Genomic DNA, 27,358 nt, shown 5'->3' on the forward strand with positions numbered 1-27,358 from the left:
AATGATCAAATAAGAAGTAAAATATATAAAATGCGTCACAAGACAAAAAAAAAGAGGTAAAAGATGTAACAAGACCTTAAAGACCTGACCAGATGCACAAGAGTAGTAAAAGATGTAAAAGATATCACAAGACAAAAGATGTAACAAGATAAAAAAAGTAAAAGACGAAAAACTATGTAAGAGACGTAACAAGATGGAACAGACAGGGCTGCCTTTTATTTTCATACTTTTGAGAACATTTCAGAGCCTGTACTTTTTCACTTTTACTTGAGTAAAGAAGTTAAATAAGTACTTCTACTTGTACCAGGGTAATTTTTATACGAGTGTCTGTACTTCTACATGAGTAAAGGATGTGTGTACTTTTAATACGTCTATCTAAAGTACATATCTCTGTGCTGCACTGAGACATCTGAACCACAGACTGTACAATCTGAACCAATATGGTTTTGTTTACTTCTTTTTAAACACCTCTGTGCTGTGATTGGTTCCAACAGGACGACACCTCCTCCACACCTGCCATTTGCTCAGTAAAGCCTCACATTGCATTGTGGGACTGTGGGCCGCAGACAAACTCATATTAACTAACCCAACAACAATCTTTGAAATGTCTCTCTCCAAGCTGAAGAGAGAGTAAAGTTGATTTTGAAAACAGATTTGATCTTCTTTGCCAGCTGCTGCAGATAATAAACATTGCTGTGCAATTGATGCAGTGTTGGAATTATTGTGGACTAAGCAGTCAACGCACAAAGAACACAGGTTTAAAGTAAAAAAAAAGGGGTTATTTTCCCCAAAAAATAGATTTCACAAAGCAAATAACTGAAGGTAACGAAATTAGAGTTATAAAGCCGTTAACAGGGGAGTCAACAGACCTGACAGAATGAGACACTGGGGCAACATATATACCAGCTGATCGGACCAAATTAAAACTAGCACAAAGAAACCCTAACCCCCCCCCATGATGTCAGAGCTCTTGGTCTGGTCCATGGGATGCCTTCAGCATAAAGCCATGTTCTGCCCTCAGTCCCATCTTTTGCCTGTCTCCAACCAGGAAGTTCCACGCAGCAGTCAGGTAACTCAAAGACAAGAATTTATACAAACAAATAGAAAAGTGACAAAACCATGTAAACTAAATGCGCACGCTTCATCTAGAAAAACAGTGTGATGTCAAAGTGCTAATAAAGTAATTTTAAACAAAAACTGTGTGTTGAATATGTATTGCCTGCTTGCTCCTGAAAGATGAACAGCTCTGAAGTAGCGTTAAACACAGGTGTTACCAATGATACTAATTAAGCTTCCATGCCATTTATTGTAGCAGAGCCTTTCCAGTAAGCCAACATGCACAATAGCAGCACTTGGACTCAGTTTGACCTGGAAGGAAACCTTAATTAGTGTGATTGTTGTTTACACTGTTTCATGTCAAAATGACTTGTGAAAAAAGTCTGTTAACGTTTTCCAGTTCCAGGCCTGTGGGAACGAACATGCTGGCTGGTACAACTTACTGGGGCAACCGAATAGAATGGAGCCTTTGTTAATGTTATTAGTTACAGTACATGTGTGCTTTCCCCATTAGGACAAAACAAAATGTGATTTGTTCGGGGGCCCTGAAATCAGCTGTAGCCCTGCAGGTTTGCTGATGTTGGACTTGAACCTGTGGTGAGACATTCAAGTCCCTTTTATGGAAGCCCATGCCTGCCAATTTGATGAAAAACAGATCCTGTAAGTCATGATCATGAGAAACCTTTTCAAAAACAATGACTTAGTATCTTAAATGATGAATTAGTTTCTCAAAATTATAACTTAGTATGTCAGAACAATGACTTGGTATGTCAAAATAATGATAGTTTCTCAGTTTTAATGATTTGGTATATAAAAAATAATCACTTAATAATTAAAAATAATGAAAGTTTATTGGAATAATTATTTAATATTGCAAAATAATGACAGTAATTTCAAATAATTAAAAAAATCTCAAAATAATGGGAAAATTTCTCAAAATAATTGCTCAGTATCTCAAAATAATTACTGAACATTTCAAAATAATGACTTAGTATCTCAGTATAGTGAGAAGGTTTCTCAAAATAATGGATTGGTATCTCAAAATAATCACATAATAGTTCAAAATAATAAAACTTTCTCAAAATAAATATTTGGAGAAGTTTCTAATTATAATAATTTAAGATTTTTTTTCATCACATTGGTGGAAAAAAGAGCTTCCATACACTTAAACCTTTCATTAAACCTTTCAGGGCCTCATATTTTATTTTGTTCAAAATGAGTCATTTAGTCGTGAGTTATTTTAATGTTAGTTTTAAGTGTGGAAGAGGGATTTCCAGTGTTTCTATATAAAGATGTCCACAGGGTGGCACTGTGCTCACACTGGTACTCGCTGTGAAGCGGGCTAGATTTTGGGGTAACAAAGGTTACCATGGAGACCTCTCACATCCTTTGTTTTGGCCTGTAAAGTGGAAAGCTGCCTAACAGCTGCTACATGAAGCCCATTTTCAGGAAAAGCCACGTTATTAAGCCACAAACCAGTGACTACACAGGCAAGCAATAAGGAATGTGTCTGTGGACTCAACTATAAACTTGCATAATTCATTTATAGGTCAGACGCCCCAACAAACTGGCTCACTTTTAGCTAGTTAGTGCTAACATTAGCCAGGCACCGCTAACGCTAGCTAGGACTTCCTTGCTGCCAGCCGATAGCTAACTCACATACAAAGTCAGAGGGGGATTCGCAAATGGCATTCTCCGGTAAGAAGATTACATTTTTCTTCATAATATATTTGTTGCAGACTGTTCACGCTGGATGAAAGCTGTCATGTATCTGGTGTGACGTTACTTACAGGTAGGGTTGCCAGGTCTGTGTGACAAAACCAGCCCACCACCAGAACTCAAAAATGCCCGTACAAAACAATCGACACCAATTTGCGAAGTCCAACATCATTGTTGTCGTTGCAAAATATATAATATGTACAAAATGACACCATAAATGTTAAGTGTGCCAGCATTTAAAGTAAATTTCCCCAAACATTTTTTTTCCACGTGGGTCCTGAAACGGTCTTGTGTAATTACATACAGAATATTATTACTATTATTATTATTATTATTATTATTACATAAATAAATTAAAGCTGTCAACACAAATTAACCTCTTATTGCAACTCAGACACCTTACTTACTCTCTAAATTTTAATCATAATCATATACAGTAAATACATGTGTGTATGCCTGTTTGTGTATGTGCTGATCTGGCCCAGAGTCAGTTTGGTAGGATTTGGGTGTGAACGTATCATTTCATTAAAAATATGGATCTTTATCCATACATATTATTCATGTAATTGGTATACAAATAGGTCTGCCCAACCCGCGGACAAAAATGTTTTACCCGCGGCAGCACTTCAAAAGAAGCCAAATTCCGCGGAAAAACCGCGGACCTGGCAACAGAGCGTGGAGGACGTAGCTGTGGGCGGAAGTGTGGCAGCCAGTAGCTGGCTGGCTGAGGATCTTCGTCGGCGTTAGCCAGACAGGCTAGCAATGACGGATAGGATTATTCCTGCCGGGGTCTGGATTGTGAGCCAGCAGACATGATTTTATGGAGACCACCCTACAAGTAAGAGTTTATGTTGCGTCTATGAATGTAATTCTATTGACCGTGGTCCTTGTGTTAGCGAAAGTATGAGAGTATAATGGTAGATAGGGTGGATTTTTCTCTATGAATCCAGAGGAAGGAGGTCGACAGATTTGATAGGAATGCGCAGCCATCGTTTGGTTTCCTGCTGGCTTTTTCCCTCAAATGTTATTCTGTTTGATGCAAAGCAAACTTGCAAAGTGCAGTATTATTTTGCCAATGTAAATATACATTTCTGTGTGTACAATTTACGAATGTGCGGCTTCAGCAGGACTCAGTATGTGACAGTGACAGCCATCTTCAGCAGCCTACATATCCACTAGCTGCTGCCTACAGTAATATAGGCGGAGCTGTCTGTCTGTCTGTCTGTCTCTCTCTCTGTGTGTAAGGCTTTGCTTAAGAATTAGTTTTGTAATGCTGATTGCTTGCGTGTTGGAGTCTATTCAGAGCTGGGACAGAACACAGGGTGGTGTCGCATTTTTATGCGCTGTGTGATTAAAGGTCTTCAAGCCAGCAGTGTTTATGACAGGAGAGTGGAATGGCCTGTGCTGCCTTCAGGGACTCCAACTGAGCCTGTTCATCCGTACGTAAATTCAATTTGTGAGGTATGCTTTTTGAATGGAAATATCAAAATGTTTGTTGAATTAAGCACTAAGGCACAAAGCTTATTTAAATGACAGTGACAGGACAGAGAAGAGAAGTGTGGCAGTGACATCTCATACATTTGAGTTAATGTAATAACTAATAATAATAGCTGACAGATAAAATGTGAATCTGTGTTTCTAACTGTTCTATTATGAAAGACCGTTTCTGCCAGTAAAGAAAAAACATTCCCCATGTGCAGTTATTATGAGAGTTGTGCAGTTATATAAAATAAGAGTTTAAAGTCATAATTATGAGACATATGGTCGAAATGAAAAGAGCGAATTTTGAGATAAGCAGTCATGATAATAAGATTTTTAAAAAAATCTAAATTATGTAATAAAAACACGCAATTATGAGATACAAAATCATAAGTACTCAAAATTATCAGCTAGATCAAAACTATAACACAAAAGTCATGAGATTTTTAAAGTCATAATAATAATCATAGTCAAAATAAAGAGATCAAAGTCATAATTATGTGACATAAAAGTCACAACTGTGATAAAGTCAAAATGATAAGAAATTACGAGATAGGAAATTATGAGATAAAGTCTATGAGACAAAAATCATGATCCTGATATACATTTTAAAAAAAAAATCATAATTGTGGAATAAATTCTAGAAATTCCAAGATAAAATGAGATACTTATAATACGTTAGAATTATGAGATAATATGTCCTAATTATGAGAAATTAATGAATGAATTAGAAATTATATTAAAGTCCTAATTATGGGATTTTTTAAAAGTCAAAATTACGAGTAAAAAATAAAAAATATGAATGAAAAAGTAATAATTAAGAGAAGGAAAATCATCACTTCGTCAAAATTATATGATTAAAAAATAGAAACTCTTTTTTTTTTTTTTTTTTTTTTTAAGTTAGAATTGGGATATAAAAAGCCGAAATTAATTAGATTAAAAATCATAATCATGAAATAAAAAGTCTAAAAAAAGTATGAGTTACCAGGAAGATCTTTTTTCTTTTACTGACGGAAATGGGCCTCCGCAGCTCTCCACGCTGTTCGTGTCGGACTGGAAACGCTCTGATTCATATTACTGGATTGAGTCGTATCTCGTGTGTGTGATGCTGTGTTTAAAGATCCTGCATGAGAAACAGAGATTCAGAGCTCTGTGAAGGCGTCGTGTGTTACGTAATAGGGGAGGGCCGGGCGTGCAGAGAGGTGGAGGGAGGAGGGGGACGTAGGAGGAGGAGGAGGAGGAGACGTGCAAACACACACTCCAGTCCGTACACAAAGTGGCTATCTTACATTCCTGGTTTTTGACAGCTTTTGTACAGACACTGCGACAGACAGACGGACTGACTCAGTGACAGACAAGAGTCGGGACATTTTGACAGAGGAGACGCGGTGTACGAACCGAGGAGACCTCCATGTGATTTGTGTTCAGTGCTGCTGCTGGTAAGGCGCTTATCTTCATATCTTATATAGCTTTAAAATCGTGGCTTGCGATCAAAGTGAGAATACGAATACATATTTAATCAGTAGATATTCGTGGAAACGCAGCTGGGGCTCACGCAGCCAACACATGCAGCCTACAGAGACAGTATCGCTGTGTACCCTGGCTGCTTTATCTGTACAGTAAGTTAGAGTCCAGATAGCACCGCAATAAACACGAACGCAGCCTTCACTTTGCTTTATTTGAGTTAATAGTTGAGCGATTGTCCTTCCGAATGTTGCGTTCAGGTGCTACATGTCGCTGTGGCTCGTTGTTAATCCTCTAGGAGCTGTGTGGTGTTTACATCGGTGCTGGGCGCTTCCAACTCGAACACGTGTTGGGAGCTGGGGACCATGTGGCCATTGTAAACACTGCTGCCTTGTGGGTCTTTATCTGCTTCAGCTGCCTCGTTCTGGTTCTTTGAGTCAGAGTCATGGCCCAGATAATCCAGACTCTAGTGTTTCTGTTTTTTTTAAAAGTTTTGGATTTGATTAGGGCTGCGATTATTCCCATCTTTGATTTATCTGTCGTTTATTCTCTTGAGTGATTTATCAGTGGTTTGGTCCATAAACTGTCAGAAAAAAGTGAAAAATGTTGACCAAAGCCTAAGGTGATGTCCTCAAATGTTTTTTTTTTTTTTTTTTTTTTTTTTTTTTGTCAAAAACACAAAGATAATCAGTTTACTGTCATAAGAGGACTAAAGAAAGAATAAAATATTCACATTTGAGAGGCTGAAAACATTTTAAAATAAAAAAGCTCAAAATGATTAATCATTATCAGAATGAATAATTTAAGAATTGATTAAGACTTAATGGAACTTGGTTGGAAGTGGTTGACCAGGAGCCAGTAGAGACTGAGTCAGACAGGCTTCCATTGTGCTGTCAGGAGGAGTAGTTACTGTATGTATTATGTAATAACAATAATAGCCTTATTTGCATGGAGTTCTCTTTTCCATAGTATTGGGTCCAACTACTTATCAGCTTAAATGTCAATACAGTTGTAGGAAAGGTCAGAATCCCACACGAGGATCAACAGACAGTTTGGGATCATCAGCAGGTCATGGACCTCCCACATGTCTTTGTATATGTGCGTACAGCAGTTAATGGTGAGATTATGAGTGACAGTGAAAGATGAGGGAGAGGCTTTGTCAGACAGCTGCTCTCTCAGATCGTCTTTTGTTTCAGGGCTCTACGTCCACTTTATAGCTGCAACAATTAGGCTGATCGATTAATCCAACTATTAAATTAATTAATTCATTACTATTTTGATTATGGATTAATCAATTTTTTTTTTAAAGAAAAATCTGATTTTAGCTTCTCAAATGTGAATATGTTCTGGCTTCTCTCATTTTCTGTGACAGTAAATGGAATAATTTGGGGGGATGTGGAAAATTTGAAGAGGTCACTTTGGGCTTTGGGAAGCAGCGATCAACTGCCTAATGAATCAAAGGTAACATTAGTGCATCAACTAGTTGTTCATCAACTATATCAGTGGGCATAACACTAATCAATGATTACATGCTTTTTAAAGGGACAGTTTGGGCACTGTTACAGAAGCTAAGCATTATGTATATTAGCCACCTAAAAAATCAGCATCAGGATATCTGTACGCTATATTTAGAATATTTTCACTGCTTTACCTCGCTGTCAGACAGCCTTTTCTGACAGGAAACCACAGTTATACAAGCCAAATATTGCTCTCCCTGAAGCAACCAGACTCCTTTAGCAAAATCAGTGATTTTAACTTGCAAATGTAATGGGAGCTGCTGGTCTACTTGCACGTTTTGTGAGGTAAAATTTTCATTGATAGTCTGGTGGCTTTGGAGACATTGATGTTTGGCTTATATAATGGTGGTTTTCTGTCAGAGAAGGCTATCTGATGGCAAGGTAAAGTGGTGAAAATATTTTAAATATCGTGCACACAGGTGGGCAGTAGATTGCGTAGCTTCAATGCTGGTACTCCTCTGCTTCTCCAAACTGGGGGTGTGACGACCGCCGTGTACTGTAGGTAATCCACTGAATATGGATAAGAAACTCATACAACCCAACTTCAAATAACCCCAACTACCACTTTAAAATGAAAACATTTGTTTTGTTTCCAGGACCACACCCCACTGAGATGTATTCTGATTGCTTGTTTTATTTGTTTTGCAGTTCAGAACACAAAGACATTCAGTTTACTATCATATATGATAAATCCTCACAGTCGAGAAGCTTGAAAAATTACCGATGAATCAATTATCAAAATAGTTGCTAAAATTATTGAATGTATTTGTAGCCTTTTAATCAACCTAACTCTAATGTTTTCCAGCAGCTACAGACTTTGTTATGGTTTTAGTTTTCAACAGAAGTGGATTAAGAACGGTTTTATGTACATTACCATTAGAGTCTTTTCTATCCATGATTATTTATTGATACATTCACACCAAAGGTTGCAAACATTTGTTTAACCTGCATTTGACCCTTTTGTTCCAGAGGGTGTGTCTCTTTTAACACAAGACTGCAATTGTTGTTTCATACATCAGTGTTAAAGCACAGAATTACTCAAAATGTCCTAAAATAGGTTTGCTCATTGTTTCCACCTTTGAGTTCATTAACAGTTCGCTGCATCACCTACACTGGAAATTCAGTGGCTTTGCAAACAAAGTAGTTTAAAGGGACATTTCACCCCAACATCCAAAATACATACTTTTCCTCTTACTTGTAGTGCTGTTTATCCGTTTAGATTGTTTTGGTGTGAGTTGTGGGGTTTTGGAGATATCAGCCTGTCTTTCCTCCAGTATCATGGAACTAGATGGCACTCAGCTTGTGGTGCTAAAAACACAATGGCAGCAATGTCTCTTTCCACAAATCATGACCCTGGTATTCAAGATAATCCACAGACTTTGTTGTCAGCAGTTTCATGTAGGAACTACTTTCTTTCAACCAAACTACATCCACCTATCATGTGACTGCGCTGCATGCATGGATCTGCTCATGGACAAGGCATGTGCTTGTGACATAAGTGGTGGCTGAGCAGTAACCTCTCATCCATGAGTAGATGCACGCTTCGACTAAAACAGTTAATCTATTATCCAAATTAGAGCCTGACTGATATGTTGACTGATATCACAATATATGTTGCCCAGTAGGTGCTGATATCTTTTTTTTTTTTAAGATTAATTTTTTTAGCTTCTTAGGCAGCATTTTATGTGTATTTGATCCTTTCTCTTGAGTTTCATTTATATATATAGTTGTATTTGTGTTTTTATGTATAGAGCTGCAACAATTAATCAATTATTAATTGACTGTGGAATTAATCCCTAACTACTTTGATAATCTATTAATCATTTTTAGTCATATTTTTACTCTAAAAAAGGCCAAACATTTTTGGGTTGTGGGTTGAGAAACAGTGATCAATATTTTTCACAATTTTCTGACCTTTTATAGATCAAAAAACGAATCGATTAATTGTGAAAATAATCGACCAATTAACCGACCATAAAGATAATCATTAGTTGCAACCCTAGTTATTTATTATTATGAAAGATATCAGTGAAAGTTTGCTGTTTCAGTGCCCTTATGTGATTTTGGACAATAAAGTTTATTGTTGAACTGTAATATATCCTGCATCCATATCTTTGTCACAAATGTTTGATAACTACATTTGAGGCATCATTGCAAAATAATGGGTGTATATGTATATATATATATATATATATATATATATATTCTATATTCTATATATCATATTTGTATAAAGAATATTGGCGGATCGATATCAGAATTTTTATACTATCTAATATTGGTGTCCCCAAAAAAATTTGTCCCCAAAAAAAACATATTGTCGGGCTCTAATAAAAATAGTTGGCAATTTCTTTCATCTTGACTAATAGATTAATGAACTAATGGTCAAGCAGCATCAACTGTGAGGTAATAGTACATTTATAGTTAATTGTGTGTTTGAGACACCTGTATCCACACCTTCAGACTAATGCAGAACGGTATCAGATCAGAATGGAAGCAGTGCTGTCATGCCAGCATGTGTGTTAATACATTCAGACCAACCATCAGCACAGCTAATGAGATAATAACTCATCAGTTTTAAAGGCAGTTCAGCATGATGTATGGTGAGGTGATGGTGCAGATCAGTGTGTAAGTGACACAGGCGGCCTGGAGCTCAGACGAACAAGGTGTCTAAAAGTTCAGACTGAAGGTCGGAGGACATTCATTAGGACATGGCGACTGTGTGCGACTGTCCCTCTGATCTCTCCTCACCTAAACCTCACCTTCCTCACACCACCATCTCTCTCTTTGTCTCTCATCCTCTCTCCCTCACACACACACACTCACACACACATTCGCTCCACTATTGTCTCATTAATATCATTGCCATCTGCTCCATATGTAACAGCCCAATTAGAGAGATGCACTTTGACCCTACCTGTCCAGATTTAATTTGAAAGTCTACAGCCACACTCCTCTTCCCTCACACAGACACCCACACATATGCAATCACAGCATTCTCTTGGCTATCCAGACTTTGACCTTTCATTGTTGTCTCTCTGCAGGACCTGAGCTGATTTGTCAGCCTTGTGTAGGTTTGGTTTTCACCCCCCAAGTGTCCTCTGGATATCAGCTGACCATGGTGGTCTGAGCAGAGGGAACCTGGCACAGTGTGTTCACTCTAACACAGCGAGGCTCGACCGAAAGAGGAGCAGAGACGGACCGAGGAGGAGCAAAGAGGAAAAACGTATTTAAACACAAAATGTCTCAAAACAGAGAACTGGTGGTTTTCTACATAAACTATAAACTCTCGCAGAGAAACTATCCTCTCACCCACATGGGACTCATAGAGCCTCCGAACAGGACTGACGGGGGGGAGGCGGGGTCGGGTGAGGAGCAGCGGGTAGCGACGCATGCCAACGGGACTTTTAATGGCACGAGTCCTGGGACCCCGCCAGCGTCCCCGCTGCGGCAGCAACGGTTGCCGTCCACGACGAGCCTGGACGCGGTGAAGGAAGCCCTCCGGGACTCAGCCAACGAGTTTGAGCTGCGGTACGCCCGCGCCTTCAGCGATCTGCACAACCAGCTGCACATCACGCCGGCCACGGCCTACCAAAGCTTCGAGAACGTCATGGACGAGGTGTTCCGGGACGGAGTCAACTGGGGCCGCATAATAGGGCTTTTCGCTTTCGGCGGGGCGCTGTGCGTGGAGTGCGTGGAGAAGGAGATGAGTCCGCTGGTGGGCAGGATCATAGAGTGGATGACGCTCTACCTGGACAACCACATTCAGGAGTGGATCCAGAGCCAAGGAGGATGGGTGAGTCTCAATCAGTGTCATTCACATGCTCAAAAACACAAAGAGAAGAGAAGTGTATCCATGTGTAGGGCTGCAACCAACAACTATTTTCATCATCAATTAATCTGTTTATTATTTTACCAATTAATTGATTAGTAATCGATCAGTTTAGTCTATAAGAGGTCAGAAAATGGTGAAAAATGTTGATCATGTTTTCCAAAACCCAGTGATATTCAGTTTACTGTTATAAGAGGAGTAAAGAAACCAGAAAATATTCTCATTTGACAAGCTGAAATCAGAGAATTTGGACATTTTTTATTAAACCATAACTCAAAGCAATTTATTGATTCTCAAAATAGTTGCCGATTAATTTAATAATCGATTAATAGTTGCAGCTCTATTCATGTGTTTGCAGTGTGATGCTGTTTGCTGTTGTAGCCCCTTACATGTGTAAGATAAGCTGTAAGAGGTCGCCTGGATGGAAAATTTCCATGTTGACACTTAGCCTGCACACCACAGCTGGCAACAACACTGAACAGTGGCCAGTTGGAAAATTTGGGTGAATCCCGCCCTTATTTTTCCCTACTAGCTCTGGAAAATGTGAAAAGATGCTGATGTCTTTTGTTGATATGATAACCTTTTTGGTTGCCTGGTGGTTCTCTGTTAAACACTTAATGTCACTGAAGACTTGGTTTGAAATAGTAAAAATGCATTTATGATGTCAAAGTTTAGTTTCTCATTAAGCATCTACAAAGATCTGAATGAAAATAAATGCCCAGTGGGGGAAAATGTTTTTATCAGTGAAGTTTTGGGGCCGTGAAGAGAGCACAGACGGCAGCTTCAGTTAGCCGTCAGTCGAAATTGTAACAGCAAAGTAAAGAGGGGAAAATGTTCCAAAAAATGTGTATGCTTAAACCAGTAATGATTTGGGAGCTAGGTAAAAATCACTGTTAATTGTTAAAGGAGTGATATAACAGCTTCAGCTCCCAGTCTGAGTTGGCTCAGACTCGGAGAGCAGCTGCAGCAGCAGGAGGAGAGAAGTTTTGTTGCACCCACATAGCAACTGACGTGGATCTTTTATGATTGGTTTGTGGAATTGATTGTGTACACCATGCCCAATTCAAATGCAAGACATGAAAGTGTACAAAAACTTAATGACAATATAAATCTGATTTCTAATACTTTTTATATGCTCACTATTATGCACATAAGACCCTAAATAACATGGTCAGAAGACTTTAGTGGATTTGGGTTTACAGAGTCTTTAAAGGAGCGGATTTGCTTATAGTTTCTGGAAATTTGTCTTGAAGTAGTAAAAATGCATACATATCAAACTTGAGTGTCTCATTAAGCAGCCACAAAAAATTGAGCAAAAAGAAACATTCATAACTTTTAGAAAACAGCTATTTTAGTTGTTAAGGCCATTTCTCAACACTGTGTAGGCATGGCAGACCTTCAGGAGTAGTGGCGTAGGAAGCTAAGCAATGTATTGCTGTGAACAGTGCCAGCAGCAAAATGTATTTTAGCCACCTAAAAAAAAATCAATATCAGTTGCAGAGTTTGCTTTATTTAGAATATTTCTACCTCGTTACTCTGCCGTTAGACAGCCTTTTCTGACAGGGAACTGAAGCCGCCATCTTTGCTTCTGTCAGAACCACCAGACTGCTTTGACAAAACCAGTCATTTTACCTCACAGAATGCCAAGAGATGCTGGGCCACCACTTCCTTGATTGGTCTGTTTGCGTGATATGGATTTTTTAACAGATAACAATAATTACCTGCTTTTCATGGCTGATACCAATAAGATAACTGATAATTTCATATTTTTGTATCTTAAAAAGAAGCTCACATAACCTGTAGTTTATGCACACTGGAGAGTAAGAAAAGCTAAGATGTAGTGAGCAATAGATGGATGATTGGATGATTTAATGTTCCACAGCTCTGACTGAACCAAATCTGACATCACTATGACAACAAAAACAAAGAACAGTTCTGACTCTTCAAATGTTCATTTATTTTATTTTATTTTTCCTTGACAGTCTGTCCAATCAGATACTAGTATAGCTGATATTTGTCTGCTAATATATGCCAGTACCAGTAGAAACCAATACTATAGCTTGATTGGCCGATATGTTGTTTATCTTGCCCATTTGGTGGGAAAACTGGGCTGCGTTCAGTCCTGACAAAACATAGCACAACGTTTTTGTAAACAGAAACGGTGCTGCGTTGCGCACCCTGTTCTGTACACAAGCGCGCTGCACTTTACTGCCTTTTTAATCCGGCGGTGTTTACATACATATCACTTCTGTTTGGTTGGCACACCCACCAGACAAGACAAAACGTATCTCAAAGCCTCTTGCACACCAGAGCGCACCATTCTGAGGAAATGTGTCGTTCAGTCTGTAAACCATAGCAAAACATTGCACAAAGTTTTCAGATTGAACACGCCAAAGATTTTCCAATGATTGCTTGCGGAGTCAATTGCAGAATTGTTGTAATAAATGTCTGAGTATAATGATGCCATAGTCAAGCTGAATATCAGCAATTTCTTTTATATGCTTACTCTTCTGGACATAACAACCTACATTACATAGTCAGGAGGCTGTTGTTGATTTGTGTTTCCAGTGGCTTTAAGTGACTTTGTTTTGGTACGTTGTATTTTTCATGTATCTGTTGGTCAGTTGTCGCTGTCTACACAGTGACCTGACCTCCAGTCATACTGTATCATTAGTGGGGAGTTGTAGAAAGAAAATCCAGCGTTTTTTATTCAATCATACGTGTTGTGACTGAGCTCATGCAGATGGACCCAGATAAGCCAGCATGCCAACATCTCAACTATATCAGGCTCCATGATACTGTGACACGGCGCAGGGGCGGGGTTGGCTCTGCGACCGGTAGAGGAGAAAAGACTCCAGATAAGATATAACAGAGAAGAACTAGATAACAGGCAGCACACGTGCTCCAAAGTGACCGTCTGTGCTTAAAAATGGTAAAAAACAGAATGTTTGTGTGGTCAGCAGCTGGTTCAGCTGTTCTCTAATTGATCAGCAGCATGGGGCTCAATGAGCTGAATCGAAGTGGGAGCTTAACAGGCTACATCAGGGCTTTGTAGCTCTGCTGCCTGGGGATCGAAGTTCTCTCATCACAGGGTGGGATGAAGTCCAGGGCTTTTACAGATAGCCCTTTGTTTTAGTCCGGTCAGTTGATTGGCTCTGTGCTTTCACATTTTTTTTCCTTCTTCCACTATCTGTCCATTTTCTCCTCCCCTGCCCTGTCCTCCCCTCTGTTGTGTTCCTCACCAACCCAGCTGCATGCAGATGAAAGCTCTGTGTTTGTTCTGGGGTTAGCTGGAGAGTGGGCCGTCCTGGTACTGGCAATCCTTGTTTGTGTTTGTGTTTGTGTGCGCTCATGAACACCTCAGGACAGTTAAGGTCAGCTCCTCTCCTTTGTGGCGGCCATTTGATGGTATAGAGGAGAGCGCGGGCGAGGGGAGGGGCTGTTTATATTTTCTCTGGCGCTCGCCAGGTCGAAGGTCGATCCTATGGAAACTGACATCCCAGTGGCTGAACAGCGTGCCTAAAAGAAAATCCCATTTGGCAGAAAGCGGCTTTGTGTTGTTTGCACTGCAGACATAGAATTAATTAACTTATTTCAGTGTTGGACTGAAACCTGGAGGTAACAAAGAGGAGGGGGGAGCAAGGATGAGGGTATGAAATCAGCTGACAGAATATGATATATGATGGTAAAGGCTAAAGCTTTGCAACATACTGATGTTAGTTGTTCCTTTGTTTGTTGAAGGGATGCTGCAGCATCCTTGTTACCAGCTCCTGGAAGTCTGCTCTAACAAATGCAGCACTATGCCATCTCTGCCGCTGATGTTTTTAGCCACGTTGGCGTCATTATTAAGGATGGCAATGTTAAACTGTCAGTCCACCACTTTGGTTCAGACTGAAATACCTCAGCAGCTCCTGAATGGATCACCATTAACATTCATGTTTCCCAGTTCTTTGATCCCCTGACTTCTCCTCGAGCACCACGATGAGGTTGACATTTTTGGTTCAGAGTGATTTGTCTTGACAGTTATTGGATGGTTTGCAATAAAAGTTTGTACACACATTCATATCTACTTTTGGATGAACTTTTTACAATTTCGGTGATCCTCTAACTTTTTTCTAGCACCACCAAATTTCAGGCTGATTTGTATAAGTTTGGATTTAGGGCTGCAACTAATGCTTATTTTCTTAGTCGATTAATTGATCCATTATTTTCTCGATCAATTTTCCAAAGCCTAAGACGACATCCTCAAATGTCTTGTTTTACTCACAACACAAAGATTTTCAGCAAACTGTCTGGGAGGAGTAACGAAACCAGAAAATATTCATGGTAAAGAGGCTGGAATCAGAGAATTTTGACATTCTTTCTTGAAAAAATACTCACACCAATTAATGGATTATGAGAAAAGTTGGTGTTTAATTAAATAAGCGATTAATAATCGATTAATTGTAACAATACTATTTGGTTTATGACCAAATTTCTGCAGAACTGATGACATTCCTATCAGCCTCGGCTCCCCTTTGAGTTTAGTGCTAGTTAGCAAATATTGCATGTTAACACTCTAACCTGAGATGGTGAACATGGTGAGCGTTTCTTTCTAAACATCAGCATGTTTGCATGTAAGCATGTTAAAGTTAGCATTTAGCTTTAAGTGCTGCATGAAGGGATGAAGGGAAGGCTGATGCATGTGAAGCAGATGTTCCGGCAGGTCTATGTGGGTTCATGGGATTTTGTTTGTGAGGGGAGTATTATCATTTGGTTCAATACCTGAAGGTGGGTGGTGCCTGATTCAAGGTGTACTGTATTAGCAGGACAGATACAGTGGCATTTGTCCCACCTCTCATCCACAGTGACTGGAAGGCTGGGTGAAGAAGTGGGAGTGACAAGCATAGTGTTTTACAAAGAGGTGAACTCCAGTTGTTCTTGTTCACAAACCGGAGGCATATTCAGGATGAAAATAGATCAGCGATGAAGAGGTTAATCTAATGGTTCATCTGATTCCTCATCCCGACCACTAGTAAATATTTTTACCATCACTGTGGTCAACACAGTGTAGCTAATCAACACTTTTGTCATGTGTGTGGGTGATCTCCATGATCTCATGTAGTCAAAATTATCTAGGCACCCACACAGACACATACTGTCAAACACAACCACATTTACACATTCATACAGGAAAGTTTCCCTAGCAACACTTTGGACTAACAACATCCGCTAGCATGCTGAGTTTGGCGGCTTGCATGTCAGCGTAACCTGGACTTGGAGAAGTGAATGACTTCATCTGAAACGCTCAATGGATCAGCATGTTGACAGTATCCACTGCCACGGTTTCACTTCTCCTGCCACCGAATAAACACTGTCTCACATGATGCTACTTCCTTCCCCAATAAGTTTTCTATCATTCACTTTTCTTCTGTGCTGCATGGGGACAGAGCATTGCCTTGACAAGTGTCCCCCCTGTTACATATTCATCAGTAGACACACTTGCCACAGGGATAGTCCCTAGCTAATAAAATATACAGCTCAGTAGGTGGTTTACCACTAGAGTCTTATCATTTCTTCCCATCGCTCTGCTGTTTTTCCCCTCTTTGTCACAGTATTTCTTTTTCTTGTGGTTCGTCTGTACGAAGCCACCTACACTTTCCCTGAAATGTACCATAGTCCCCAAGTAAACCCACATGAGACTTTGTTTTTCTTTCTTTCTGTCTTTTATTTCCCCCTTTCTTTCTTCCTTCCCTCCCTCCCCTGGCGCCTCCTTGCAGGCATGAAGCGCGGAGCCGTTGGCAGATGTGGGAACCTGAGTAAAGCTGCGAGGCAGGTGTGCCCTTAGTGTTAGCTGATGAAATATTAGTCTGCTCTAAGCTGCAGCAAGGTCACTTTCTCCCTCTGACTCTCTTCCTCTCTGTCTCATGATCCTGTTTTCATCAATTGTTAAATATTTTCTGTTTGTTGGGATTGTGACAAAGAAAGTAGAGGAAGAACGAGAGGAAATGGACAGCTTGTTTGTTGGATTGGAAATCAGTGAATGATTTTAGTCAGTCTCATAAAGCTAATCATGACATAAAGTGATCAGTGTTAACATAATTTGTTGATCCGAGCTCGGGGGTTTCCCAAAAGTTGGGAATTTACACTACTTGTGCTTTTCTAGTAGGGAAGCAGTAATTTTCCAGTAGCCAGACACACATGAATGCACCATTCTGTCTTATGTTGAGGCAATGAGAGGATTAACTGATGAGTAGATTGATTTAAAAAAAAAATAATTGCTAACTATTTTGACTAGGGATGGGAATTAAGATTTTATTGATACCAGTGCCCTTATCGATTCTGCCTATTGGTCCGATTCTTTGTCAGTTCTCTTTTTGGTTCCTGATGGATTTTCTACAAATTCTGTGATTGGACAGTAGTGTTGCACATTATGGTAAAAAAAAATCCTATTGCGATTATTTTAACAGATATTGTGACTGTAATATGATTCATCATTAGTGGGAATGATCACTGGAATTTTCACTGGAAAATACTTTATAATCATGATGATGTGGCAGTTGCTGGGGTCTGTACCAAAGAAACATGTTTTCATACATCTGAAGATTTACTGGTCAGAGCATCTCGGCAGCTACTTAACTGGAAATAAAACCAATTCTGATTTGGATTATAATGCTGTATGTTACACATTTTACCTTAATCAAAAAATTGCAGCTTCTGCAGTTTGGATGTTGCAATTTCAATAATATTTCACTTACTTGTGCAGCCCTGGTGCACAGTGACATTTGTTCATTTCTTTCTTCCCTCATTTTCCCTCCCTGTGCTGTATGGATGCACCTGCAGATTATTTACAGAGTTGATTAATTGATTGATTATTTTATAGATTAATCAATTCCTCCTTGTTAGAAGTTTCCAGCAGCATAGATGTGTGAGTTTGATGTCACAGCTGTCACAGTAACATGCCAGCATCGATAACATGAATCAATAAACTTGGAGGCGTATGACTCAAATGGACCTGGTTCTCAACTGGAACTGGTTCTTGTTTTGCATCCCTAATTTTGCCAAATGATTAATTGTTTCAGTCATTTTCCAAACAGAATGTCAATTATTCTGTGTGTCCATCATTTGGTGCTTTTCTTTGTCATATATGATAATAAACACTATCTCTTTGGGGGTTTGACCAGTTACAACAAGCTATTTGAAAACACCTCCTTGGGCTGTGTGAAATTATGTGGCATTAATACATGTAACATATTTTATGACAAAACAGTTAATTGAGAAAATAATTAATGTGTCACATTTGGCTCTGTTGAATTATAATCTGCTTTTTTCAATATTTTCTGACATTTCATGGACATAAGCCATATTTTCAGGTAGATTTTCAATCCGCAAACACAAAGAAAAGTGAGGCAGTCTTTTGAGCTGGTGAAATAGTCGAGGTGACAGTTAAATATTGAAAAGTGAAAGGTGTTTTGCACAACAGAGCAAGCCCTCGCTGTCATAAAAACTGATAAAGCCGCAGCCTAAATGATCCCGCCGGAGCTCATTTTGGAGCCTCCACTGTCCGGGATGCTGAGATATTTGATTGTAGCTCGGGACATGAGATAAATATGCTCATCCAGATCCTCCCTCCATAGCCTGTGGTTTTAAAAGAAGCGCAGGAGCAAAGCCATATATCGTCAGATAATAAACCTTGGCAGACAGCAGAGGTAGAGACAGTGCCATCGACCTAATAATGCTGTTTCCAGCAGAGCAGGCGATGGCAGTGATTACTCAGTGGAGATTGAGCCGCCTCGGGGTGGGGGTACGGGGTTATTACCAATTATAGATGAATAATATCTCGACCTGCTACTGGGGGAAACAATGTTTTTTTTCTCCCTGACAGACTAATAAAGGCTAAACTCATTTAGAAGAACCACACTGCCACGGTCTGGGGAAGCTTGGCTGGAGCTGGACGGGAGGAGGGTGGGGTGGGGTGGGGGGAGTGGGAGGTGGGGGTGGGGGTGGGGGGCGTTCCACCGGAGAAACAAGGGAAAAAAACGAGACCATTATCCCAGTTGTTCTGCTTTGTGCTGTTGATGGTCTCTCTGAGGTCAAGGAAAAGTTAACTACAAGAAAAATGTCCTCAAGCAGTGAAAGTCTGTCTATATTCCCTTGTTTTGTTTTGTTTTTTCACCTCTGCCACCTATATGGCTGCATATGGAACATGTTGTTAGGCCATGTTCAGCACAAACACGTCAATGATAAGTCCACTGATATTCTGTGTTATTCCTGCTGTCAACAAATCCAGTTAGATGCCAACATTAATGAATGTATCCTACTAGCAAGTATTTTTTATGAATGTAAAGCCTGATATACAAACAACATTCCTCATTGTTGTCCAAAAACAGTTCACAGTTGCACATGTTCCTTCATCACCATGAACACGTACACTGGTGTTTATTTTGAGGTTATTGCACCATAAAAACACAGATACTGCGTTTGTGATTTGTGCATCTGCGTGGTCGCCATATTGAAAAGATACAGTGTGTATTGAGAGATACAGACATCACTGCTTTCACTGCTTTTCAGGGTACTCAAAGACAATTCACACAGGTTGAAAACATATAAAAAAGAAATTATCAGCATAAATCACAGTATGTCTCATTTTGTCTAAAACCCAAAGACATTCGGCTGAATATGAAAATAAATGTAATTAAGTGAGGAATCTCCATATTTGAGAGGCTGGAAACAGCATTTTCTGCCATTCTGTATGAAAAATTTGTTTAACAATCAATATTTATAATCCATAAAATTTTTTATAGATTAGTTCTTTTTTAATCACTTGCACTGTCGTTGCCCAATTTACAAGCCTGACATGGAATTTTGACCTTTTTAGCTTTTAAAGATTACTCAAACCAATAAATCGATTATCTAAATAGTTGGTGATTAATTTAATAATAATAATATTAAGAATTAGAAATTGATTAATCAATTAATTGATTAGTTGGGGAACAACACATGCACGCAGGAGCTTTGCCTTGGTCTGAGAATCTGCAGCCTTTATTCACTGACAAACTAAACTGTACATCGCAGCACTGTTGCTGTACATTTGCTGTCAGACAGAGAAGCTCACTGCTCAGCGCATATTCACTGTCTCGCTCTGCCACCATAAATAGTAATCAGTCTGCCACTCACCCTCTCTCATGCTCACTGCGCTACACTACCCTGAACAATTAGTAGTCTGCAGTGTTTGTCAGCTAACCTTTATCACATTTTTTTGACTAGTTAGTCCTATTACAATGAGGTATCTAGATTTATATATCTATAGACCCCCCCTCTCCCACTGTACTGCTGCTTGAGATCTCGATGTGTTTATTTCTGCACCTGAAAATAGTCCCCAGCAAACACTGTGTGCTCCTTTTTAAGTGAAATTATGAGCCTGTATAAAAAATAAAATAAAACTATATATAAAAAGACTTATGCAGTAAGAGCCACAGGCAGGCTCAGAAAGTCCATCTGTAATGAGAGATAGACTAACATACTGTATATTTTAATCTACACTAATAAAGATATACACAATTGTAACATAATTATTGTGTTTATCTGTATGTGTGATTATGGGTAGTGAGGCTGGCTGCACTGTAAATTGGGTTAGACTCTGAGGCTGTAATTTAAGGCCTGTGGAGGGTTAAGTCCATTGACTTGTTTTGACAAGGGAACACCTGAGCTTCCTTTGTGCCGCTCTCCTCAGCAGACTCTCTCTGTAATTAACATGCACATAGGATAGGCAGTTAAGACCCACCGTGTCGTCTGTCAGACTACCCTACCAGAGAAGAGCAGAAAATGTCACCCCTGGGACCTATCCAGCCCGCCTCCACCTCTCTCTCCTTCTCTCCTCCTCTCTCCTCCTCTCACCCCCCCCCCCCTTCTATACGTCTCTCCCTCTGTTCCTTTTCCGTGTCCTGCCACCTTCTCCACCCGCTCTCCTCCTCCCCCTGCTGCCGATCGATTTTTGTCCCTTATTTTTCTATCTGCACCTCCTCCCCCTCCTCCTCTATTCATCACTTTATTTCCTCTCCTTGTCTGCCCTTCTTCTCCAGCCTTCCCCTCCTCCTTTTTGTCTGCTTCCGACCATCTCTCCATCCGTCAATCTCTTGTCCAACCTGGTCTTACTCTACAGCGTCTGAACAATATCACACAGCAGACATGCTACCACACGCCCCGTCAATCTCGCTGTTAACCCCGTGTACCCGTGTTCCTCTGCTTTTTCCCATGTTCCTCATGTTTGTTTACCAAAAACACACACACACACCCGTAACATCGTCATCAGCGCTATCGATTTCTTCTGACTTAATCCCCGCTCACTACCCCCGCACCTCCACCCCCACCTGTGCTGTTGCCACCATCCCTTCATCCCTCTTCTGCTCCCTCCATCCTCCTCCTCCTCCCTTCATCGTTAATGGCTCACGTGTGACTAATTAGGAGAGATCTGTGCGTCTTTTCTTGGTTTTGGTTCAAGGAGAGTGTTTCGCTCAGCAAATAAAGTTTCCGTGAACTGATTTTGTTTGTGATCACACGTGGTGCGGCGGGTTGTTGTTGTTGTCTCATACGTTTGAGCGTTTTATTGTATGGTAGCGCGCTGCAGAGGGGAGGGGACGGCGCCAAGTCAGACTGGTCATGTGACTTTCTCAAACAAAGGACCTGTGGCCACATACACACACAGAGGAATTTGCTTTATTGGCTTTTTGGTTGTGCCCACCACAGGTGTGTTGTCGCTTTGCAGACAAAGCCCCGGCTGAACGGGACACGTTGATCTAAAAGTGACTTTTGTTTTGTTTGTCTTTAACTTGTGACACATATAGAATCCACACACACACACACACACACACAGTTTCCCCCGCAAACCCTTTTTGCATGGGATCAATGGCAGACACTTTTGTTCCAGTGCCGTCAATAAACGCCTCTTTGTGGTGCAGATTGATCTCATATGAATGTAGCTGCTCAGCCATGGATGTGTCTCTTTTGTCTTAGCATGCATGTGTTTAAGCTCACGCGTTTGTTTTTCATGATCTGTGAGATCCCACATATGCATGTATGCGTGTGTGTATGTGTTTGCAGTCAATGGTGTGTGTCAGAGTCACAGCTTGAAAATGGCAGCAAACAGATTGTTTGATTCGGTCGCCTCCAGCTCCATGACGAGAACATCAGGGACATGCCACTTGTTTTTAGGAATGTGTTGATTGTGTTTATGCGAGTACGTGAAAACGTTCATCTTACATGTTTGTATAGAGACTCCAGTTTGTCTTGAAGGAGAAGGACTCGGCCAAACCGTACTTGTGTGGTTGCCGGTGGCGGCTACATGCTCATGTTTGAGGAAAAATTGGGCTGTACAATTCCTGCAGGCTCATCTGGTTTAGATGTGACAAACTGCCCCAATTGGAGTTTTATCAGTGTGAGTAATAAAAAAAAAAGAAAAGAAAAGTAAAAGTTCTCTGATTTCAGCTTCTTAAATATGATTTTTTTTTTTTTTGCATGTTTGTGCTGTGAGTCAAACAAGACATTTAAGGACGTCATCTTAGACTTTGGGAAACACTGTTATAAAATGCCAGAAAATTGTGAAAAATGTCAAACAACTATTTAATCCAGAAAATAATCGACCGATTAATCAACTGAAAATAATCATTAGTTACAGCCCTAAAATAAAGAAAGCAGGAAATCTCCATATTTGAGAAGCTGAAAACAGTGTTTTCTGCCATTTTGCCTGAAAAATGACTTACAATTAATTGATTTGTCAAAATATTTAAAGTTTAATTCTTTTTACAACATTACTGAGTTGAGTGAGTTGCCGATTTACTGGCCCAACATGGCACGTTGCTCGCTCTGGCCTTATTGTTGAGCTGGGGTAAACACAGGTGTTACTAATGATAATTATTAAGGTTCCATTCCATTTAATGTAACAGAGCATTTCCAGTGAGCCAGTTTGACCCGAATGGAATGAAACCTTAATTAGTATCAGTGGTAACACCTGTGCATGTAAAAATTGCTGCTGTGAAAAAGATCTGTTGTGATAGTTGTTAAAGAAAAACTGTGTTTTGATGCAAAGAGATATTTTAGATCAATAAACTGATCTGAGACCAAACTGACACTGTATAGGAAGGGTTGGAGGTTCCTATAGAACATAATTGCTAGCAGAGCAGGCCTTTAGACAACAACTCCCCTCTGTGTGTGTGTGTGTGTGTGTGTGTGTGTGTGTGTGTGTGTGTGTTTACAGCTTGTGTCAGAACATCAGTTGGTCATGTGAAAGACATGACCTGTAGCCCTGCAGCAGCGTCACCACACACACAGAGGGAGACACGCATTGCAATGAGACATCAGTACACTCTTAATGATTACATTTGCCGCATTTAGACTGTTTCTTTATCCGTCTCTTCTTTTCCTCGTTTAGAAACACACACACTGGTGTCACAGCAGCGCGGCGTCTGATCGTTCCACATCCAGACGCTGTTTATGTATACAGGACAGATCTCCAGCTGTGTAATAGATGAGCGCGCGTGTGTCTGTACTGCCAGCACACTGCAGAGCGTGGAGCTATTAGAGCAGCTTTGCCAGACTGGAAGACATCAGACTTCCACCGTAGTGCACCATTACGTGCTGCCCCCCCACCCCCCCACCCCCTTTGGACGTGTCTGGCGACGTTCTGGCAGTCGAGAACGAAGGAGAAGACGAGGGCAGAGAGATGCAGATGGCGAGGGGGAATGCAAACAGAGAGGAAGACGAGGCTAGTGACTCAGCTAGATGAAGGTGCAGCATGTAGGTTAATAGGTTAGACTGCATGCTATGCTGCGGCTCGTGTGTGGTGCACATTTCTATATGCATGCAGCTCACGTGTTGTACGAACAGAACAGCTGGATGTTTGTGGAGCAGAGAGCGAAGACGCTGCATTGGGTTTGCCTACGTGCTGCTCCACTTCTCCGAGGCTTAGTGCTAAAATCAGGTCACGAGCTCGTCTTTCCCCCTCATCTCCTCTCCTCCTTCCATCTTCCTCTCCCCTCTCCTTCCCTTCTGTCTGCTTGGCCCCATCTTTTTTTTTTTTTACCTCTCTCTGCTCCAGCCTACATCCTTACTCTTCCTCCCGCGACACATTCTTTCTTATTTTCTCCATCTTCTGTCTTCGTGCAGCCGAGTGCAAAAGCATCCTCCCGCATCCCTCTCCTCTCTGATTGCATTTCATCCCTCTCGTCCTTCCCTCTCTATCTGTTTCTCTCTCTATGCTCATATCTGTGATCAGATTATGAGGCATATCATGGGATTAGTGAGTCTCATGGCATGTATTAAAGTGGGAGAGCAGAGGGATGGATAGAGAGGGTTGATGAGTATTTCATGGTAATGTGGCACCCACTCTCATATAGCGCGAGGACTAAATGATGATAAAGAGCATCAAGGCCATCATCGTTATATTCATCAAGAGCTTGTTTGAATGGCCAAGGGGGTAAAGCAATAAAGACAAAAGATATCTTCAGTAGCTCCGCAATAAGAGAGAGTAGATAATAGAAAGAGAGTAAAGATATTCATCTGTGCTGGAGTGATTCTGGGGATTCACTTTCTTTCTTTCATGTTGCTGAACTTTTTAAAAATGTACAATAAGTGATGCAGGCCTGGAATTAATTTTTAGGGCAAAGCCAGTCATTCTTGAGAATTGAGACAAAACAGTATTTTGAGGGGGTTTTGAGTGATTCCATATTTTCTTTAATATTTTTGACAGACTTGATGTCTTACAGAGTTGGCAAAATGTTTCACTTTTATATTTCACAGCATCATCATAGTGTGTATTAGGGATGGACATTGTCAGGATTTTATTTATACTGATATACTGATTATCAATACGGATCAGTTTTTGTGAGTTCTGGGGTCTCATTTCTCAAAATATTCTTAGTTACACTTGAACTAAGTCTTACAATTTTTGACAGTGTGCTTGTGTTCGATTCATAAAAGCTTATCAGTACTGATACTTTTTGATACTACTTTCCATGACATGCAAATATGTGAAAAAAGTTTTTTAACTGGTGTAACTGGTAACTCTGGTTAAAGGCTGTGGTCATCTCCAAAGCAAAGGAACAGCAGCTTGTCACTGAAATGAGAATAGCTGGCCTGGTCTACAGTAAATGTCAGCCCACTTTAAGGAAGCCTGTGTCAAAGTTGTGACTCTGCACACTGCTACATTCTTTCCATCTCTCTGTCTCTCTCATCACTTAAAAAAAAAAAAAACATGATATATTAATAATTTATTACGTATCTGCAAAAACGCATAATTCTAGAAACACAAGATAAAAGGCCTCACAGTCGTCTTGTCAATTCTGCATCAATTTTTTGTTGCTTTGGGCAGAAACCAGGACATACTGTTCAGGAAATGAAAAAACCCTGTGTTTTTGAATGAACTGAATGCTGTTTAGTCAAAGTTAGTAGCGCTTTTTAATAATTTTCAATGTATGAGTACAGAAGGTTTGCGTCCAACAGCAATGATATTACAGTGGTATAATTCCTGCCCTGGTGATGGGAAGTGTAGTTTAAAGGAGGTGTGTTGGTGAGCTCTACTGCTGCACACAGGTTCCTCCTCATGGGTTTCAGTTTCCAGTGGTTTTCATCAGCCTTTTTCCCCCTGCAGCCTGCTTCACCCTTTTCCTTTTGTTCTAGTTTCCTCTCATTTTGCTCTTGTATTTCGTCTCTATTCCCTGCCTCTCTTTGTGTCTTTCGTTCTGTCTCAGTCTCACTGTTTCCTCTCTTAATTCCTCTTTTTCGGTCTTCCAGACAGATGGCAGGTCTCAGGGTCATGGTGAGGTATCGGGGGTGGGGTGACGGCCTACAGGGTGGAGGGTTATACTGTCAGAGAGAATCCCCATCTTCTCTCCTGCAGACACCCCTTTCTGTTCTCCTTTTCCATCTTTACACTTTCCTAAACATGTGCTCTCTCTGCCAGGCGTACGCACACAGTCCTGAGTCCTTGGCCTTCCCGCTGTGCCACACATATGTGTGTGTATGTGCTTGTGTGTTTGCTGACAGAATGGGGTTTTGTGGAGAGAGACGGCCCCCAGAGTGGGGCAGGGAACAGATTGGAGTCTGAGCCTCCATGTCCTGACTCATTAATCTCCTCTTTAATTCATGGTCTCACCGCCGGCTCAACACGTGCGCACACACACACTCACACACACTTAGAGACACGCGGAGCCAGCTCCAAGGTCCAAAAAGAGTACATACAGACACATTGATGCCAGCAACTGTCAGCACTGAGAGGAGGTTTAATGATTTAATTTCCTCATTCTTCTCGCTTCCTTTCGACTGCTTGGAAATGATCTATCATCAGACTTTGTTGTCCCCCACCTCCACACCACTCCCCTCCAACACCCGCATTGATCTCACACTTAAGGTGGCAGTGATCTAACCGAGAGCGTTAAATCAACAAGAGTGAGAGGTGGCTCAATAACTGATGGATGATAACATACCATGCAGGTTATTGTTGTGCTGTGAAGCTGCTCATCCTCATTCCTTGGATTAATTAGAGAAATTTTTGATCGTCCTGGGGCCTCATTCATAAAAATGTTCTTAGATTTGTATTTGAACTAAGTTTTAGTTCCTTTCCAACTGTACTTGTGTACTTACTTTCAAAGAAATCCTTGAAAATGCTTGAATTTTAATGTACTGTTTTCAAGGACTGAAAAGTGCTTGAAATTGTAAATTCATTATTTTCACAATAAATATATATCTGACTAATAACTCTCTTTTTAGATAAAGACCTGAAGTAAGTCAGAGAGCCTGGTTGCTTTTGCCTTTCACACAAAATGAAAACAACTCTACTTTAACACAAGACCCATTTTTAAACTTGAAACTTCCTGTAATTTGTCACCCTTTTATAGGATCCTATCACAAAGCATCATTTTGGCTGTTTATAGCCATATAAGTGTGTAAATGTATGTAAATATGTCAGGCTAATTTACCACAGCTGCACCTTCAAAATACTTGAAATTTGATTTGGTTCCTTAGATTTTAGTCATTTCCATCACAAATAGCCAAATATTAAGCTTATCTGAACATTTATGAGTTATGCATTGTTGTCATTATTGTCAGAAAAGCATAGACTCTTTTCTGCATAAGGAAACCATAACTTTATGGCTGAGTTCATCATCGTTTCCATGGACACAGTGAACAAACATTATAACATTATTATTTAACTTTTTTCAACTCTTTTTCGGTTCTTATTTATAACAGAAACTGAAAAAAAGTTGGGGAACAATGGGCAGAGATCTTTGACAGTGGAGCTTTGTTCATTTTTTTTGTG

General features: G+C 40.2%; 1 protein-coding gene across 1 annotated transcript in view; it reads left to right on the forward strand.

Annotated features, from left to right (window-relative positions):
• The first annotated feature begins 2,979 nt into the window (after positions 1 to 2,979).
• bcl2l1 (BCL2 like 1) overlaps positions 2,980 to 27,358 on the forward strand; it is a 43,161-nt gene continuing 18,782 nt past the window's right edge. The window contains exons 1-2 of the mRNA XM_084721820.1: positions 2,980 to 3,613; positions 10,280 to 11,031. Of these exons, the coding sequence (XP_084577946.1) occupies positions 10,477 to 11,031 (555 nt within the window). The 5' untranslated portion in view covers positions 2,980 to 3,613; positions 10,280 to 10,476. The remainder of the gene's footprint in view (positions 3,614 to 10,279; positions 11,032 to 27,358) is intronic.

This window comes from Lutjanus erythropterus, chromosome 6 (genome assembly GCF_056507025.1).
Source record: "Lutjanus erythropterus isolate fLutEry1 chromosome 6, fLutEry1.hap2, whole genome shotgun sequence".
Classification (NCBI taxonomy): Eukaryota; Metazoa; Chordata; class Actinopteri; order Lutjaniformes; family Lutjanidae; genus Lutjanus; species Lutjanus erythropterus.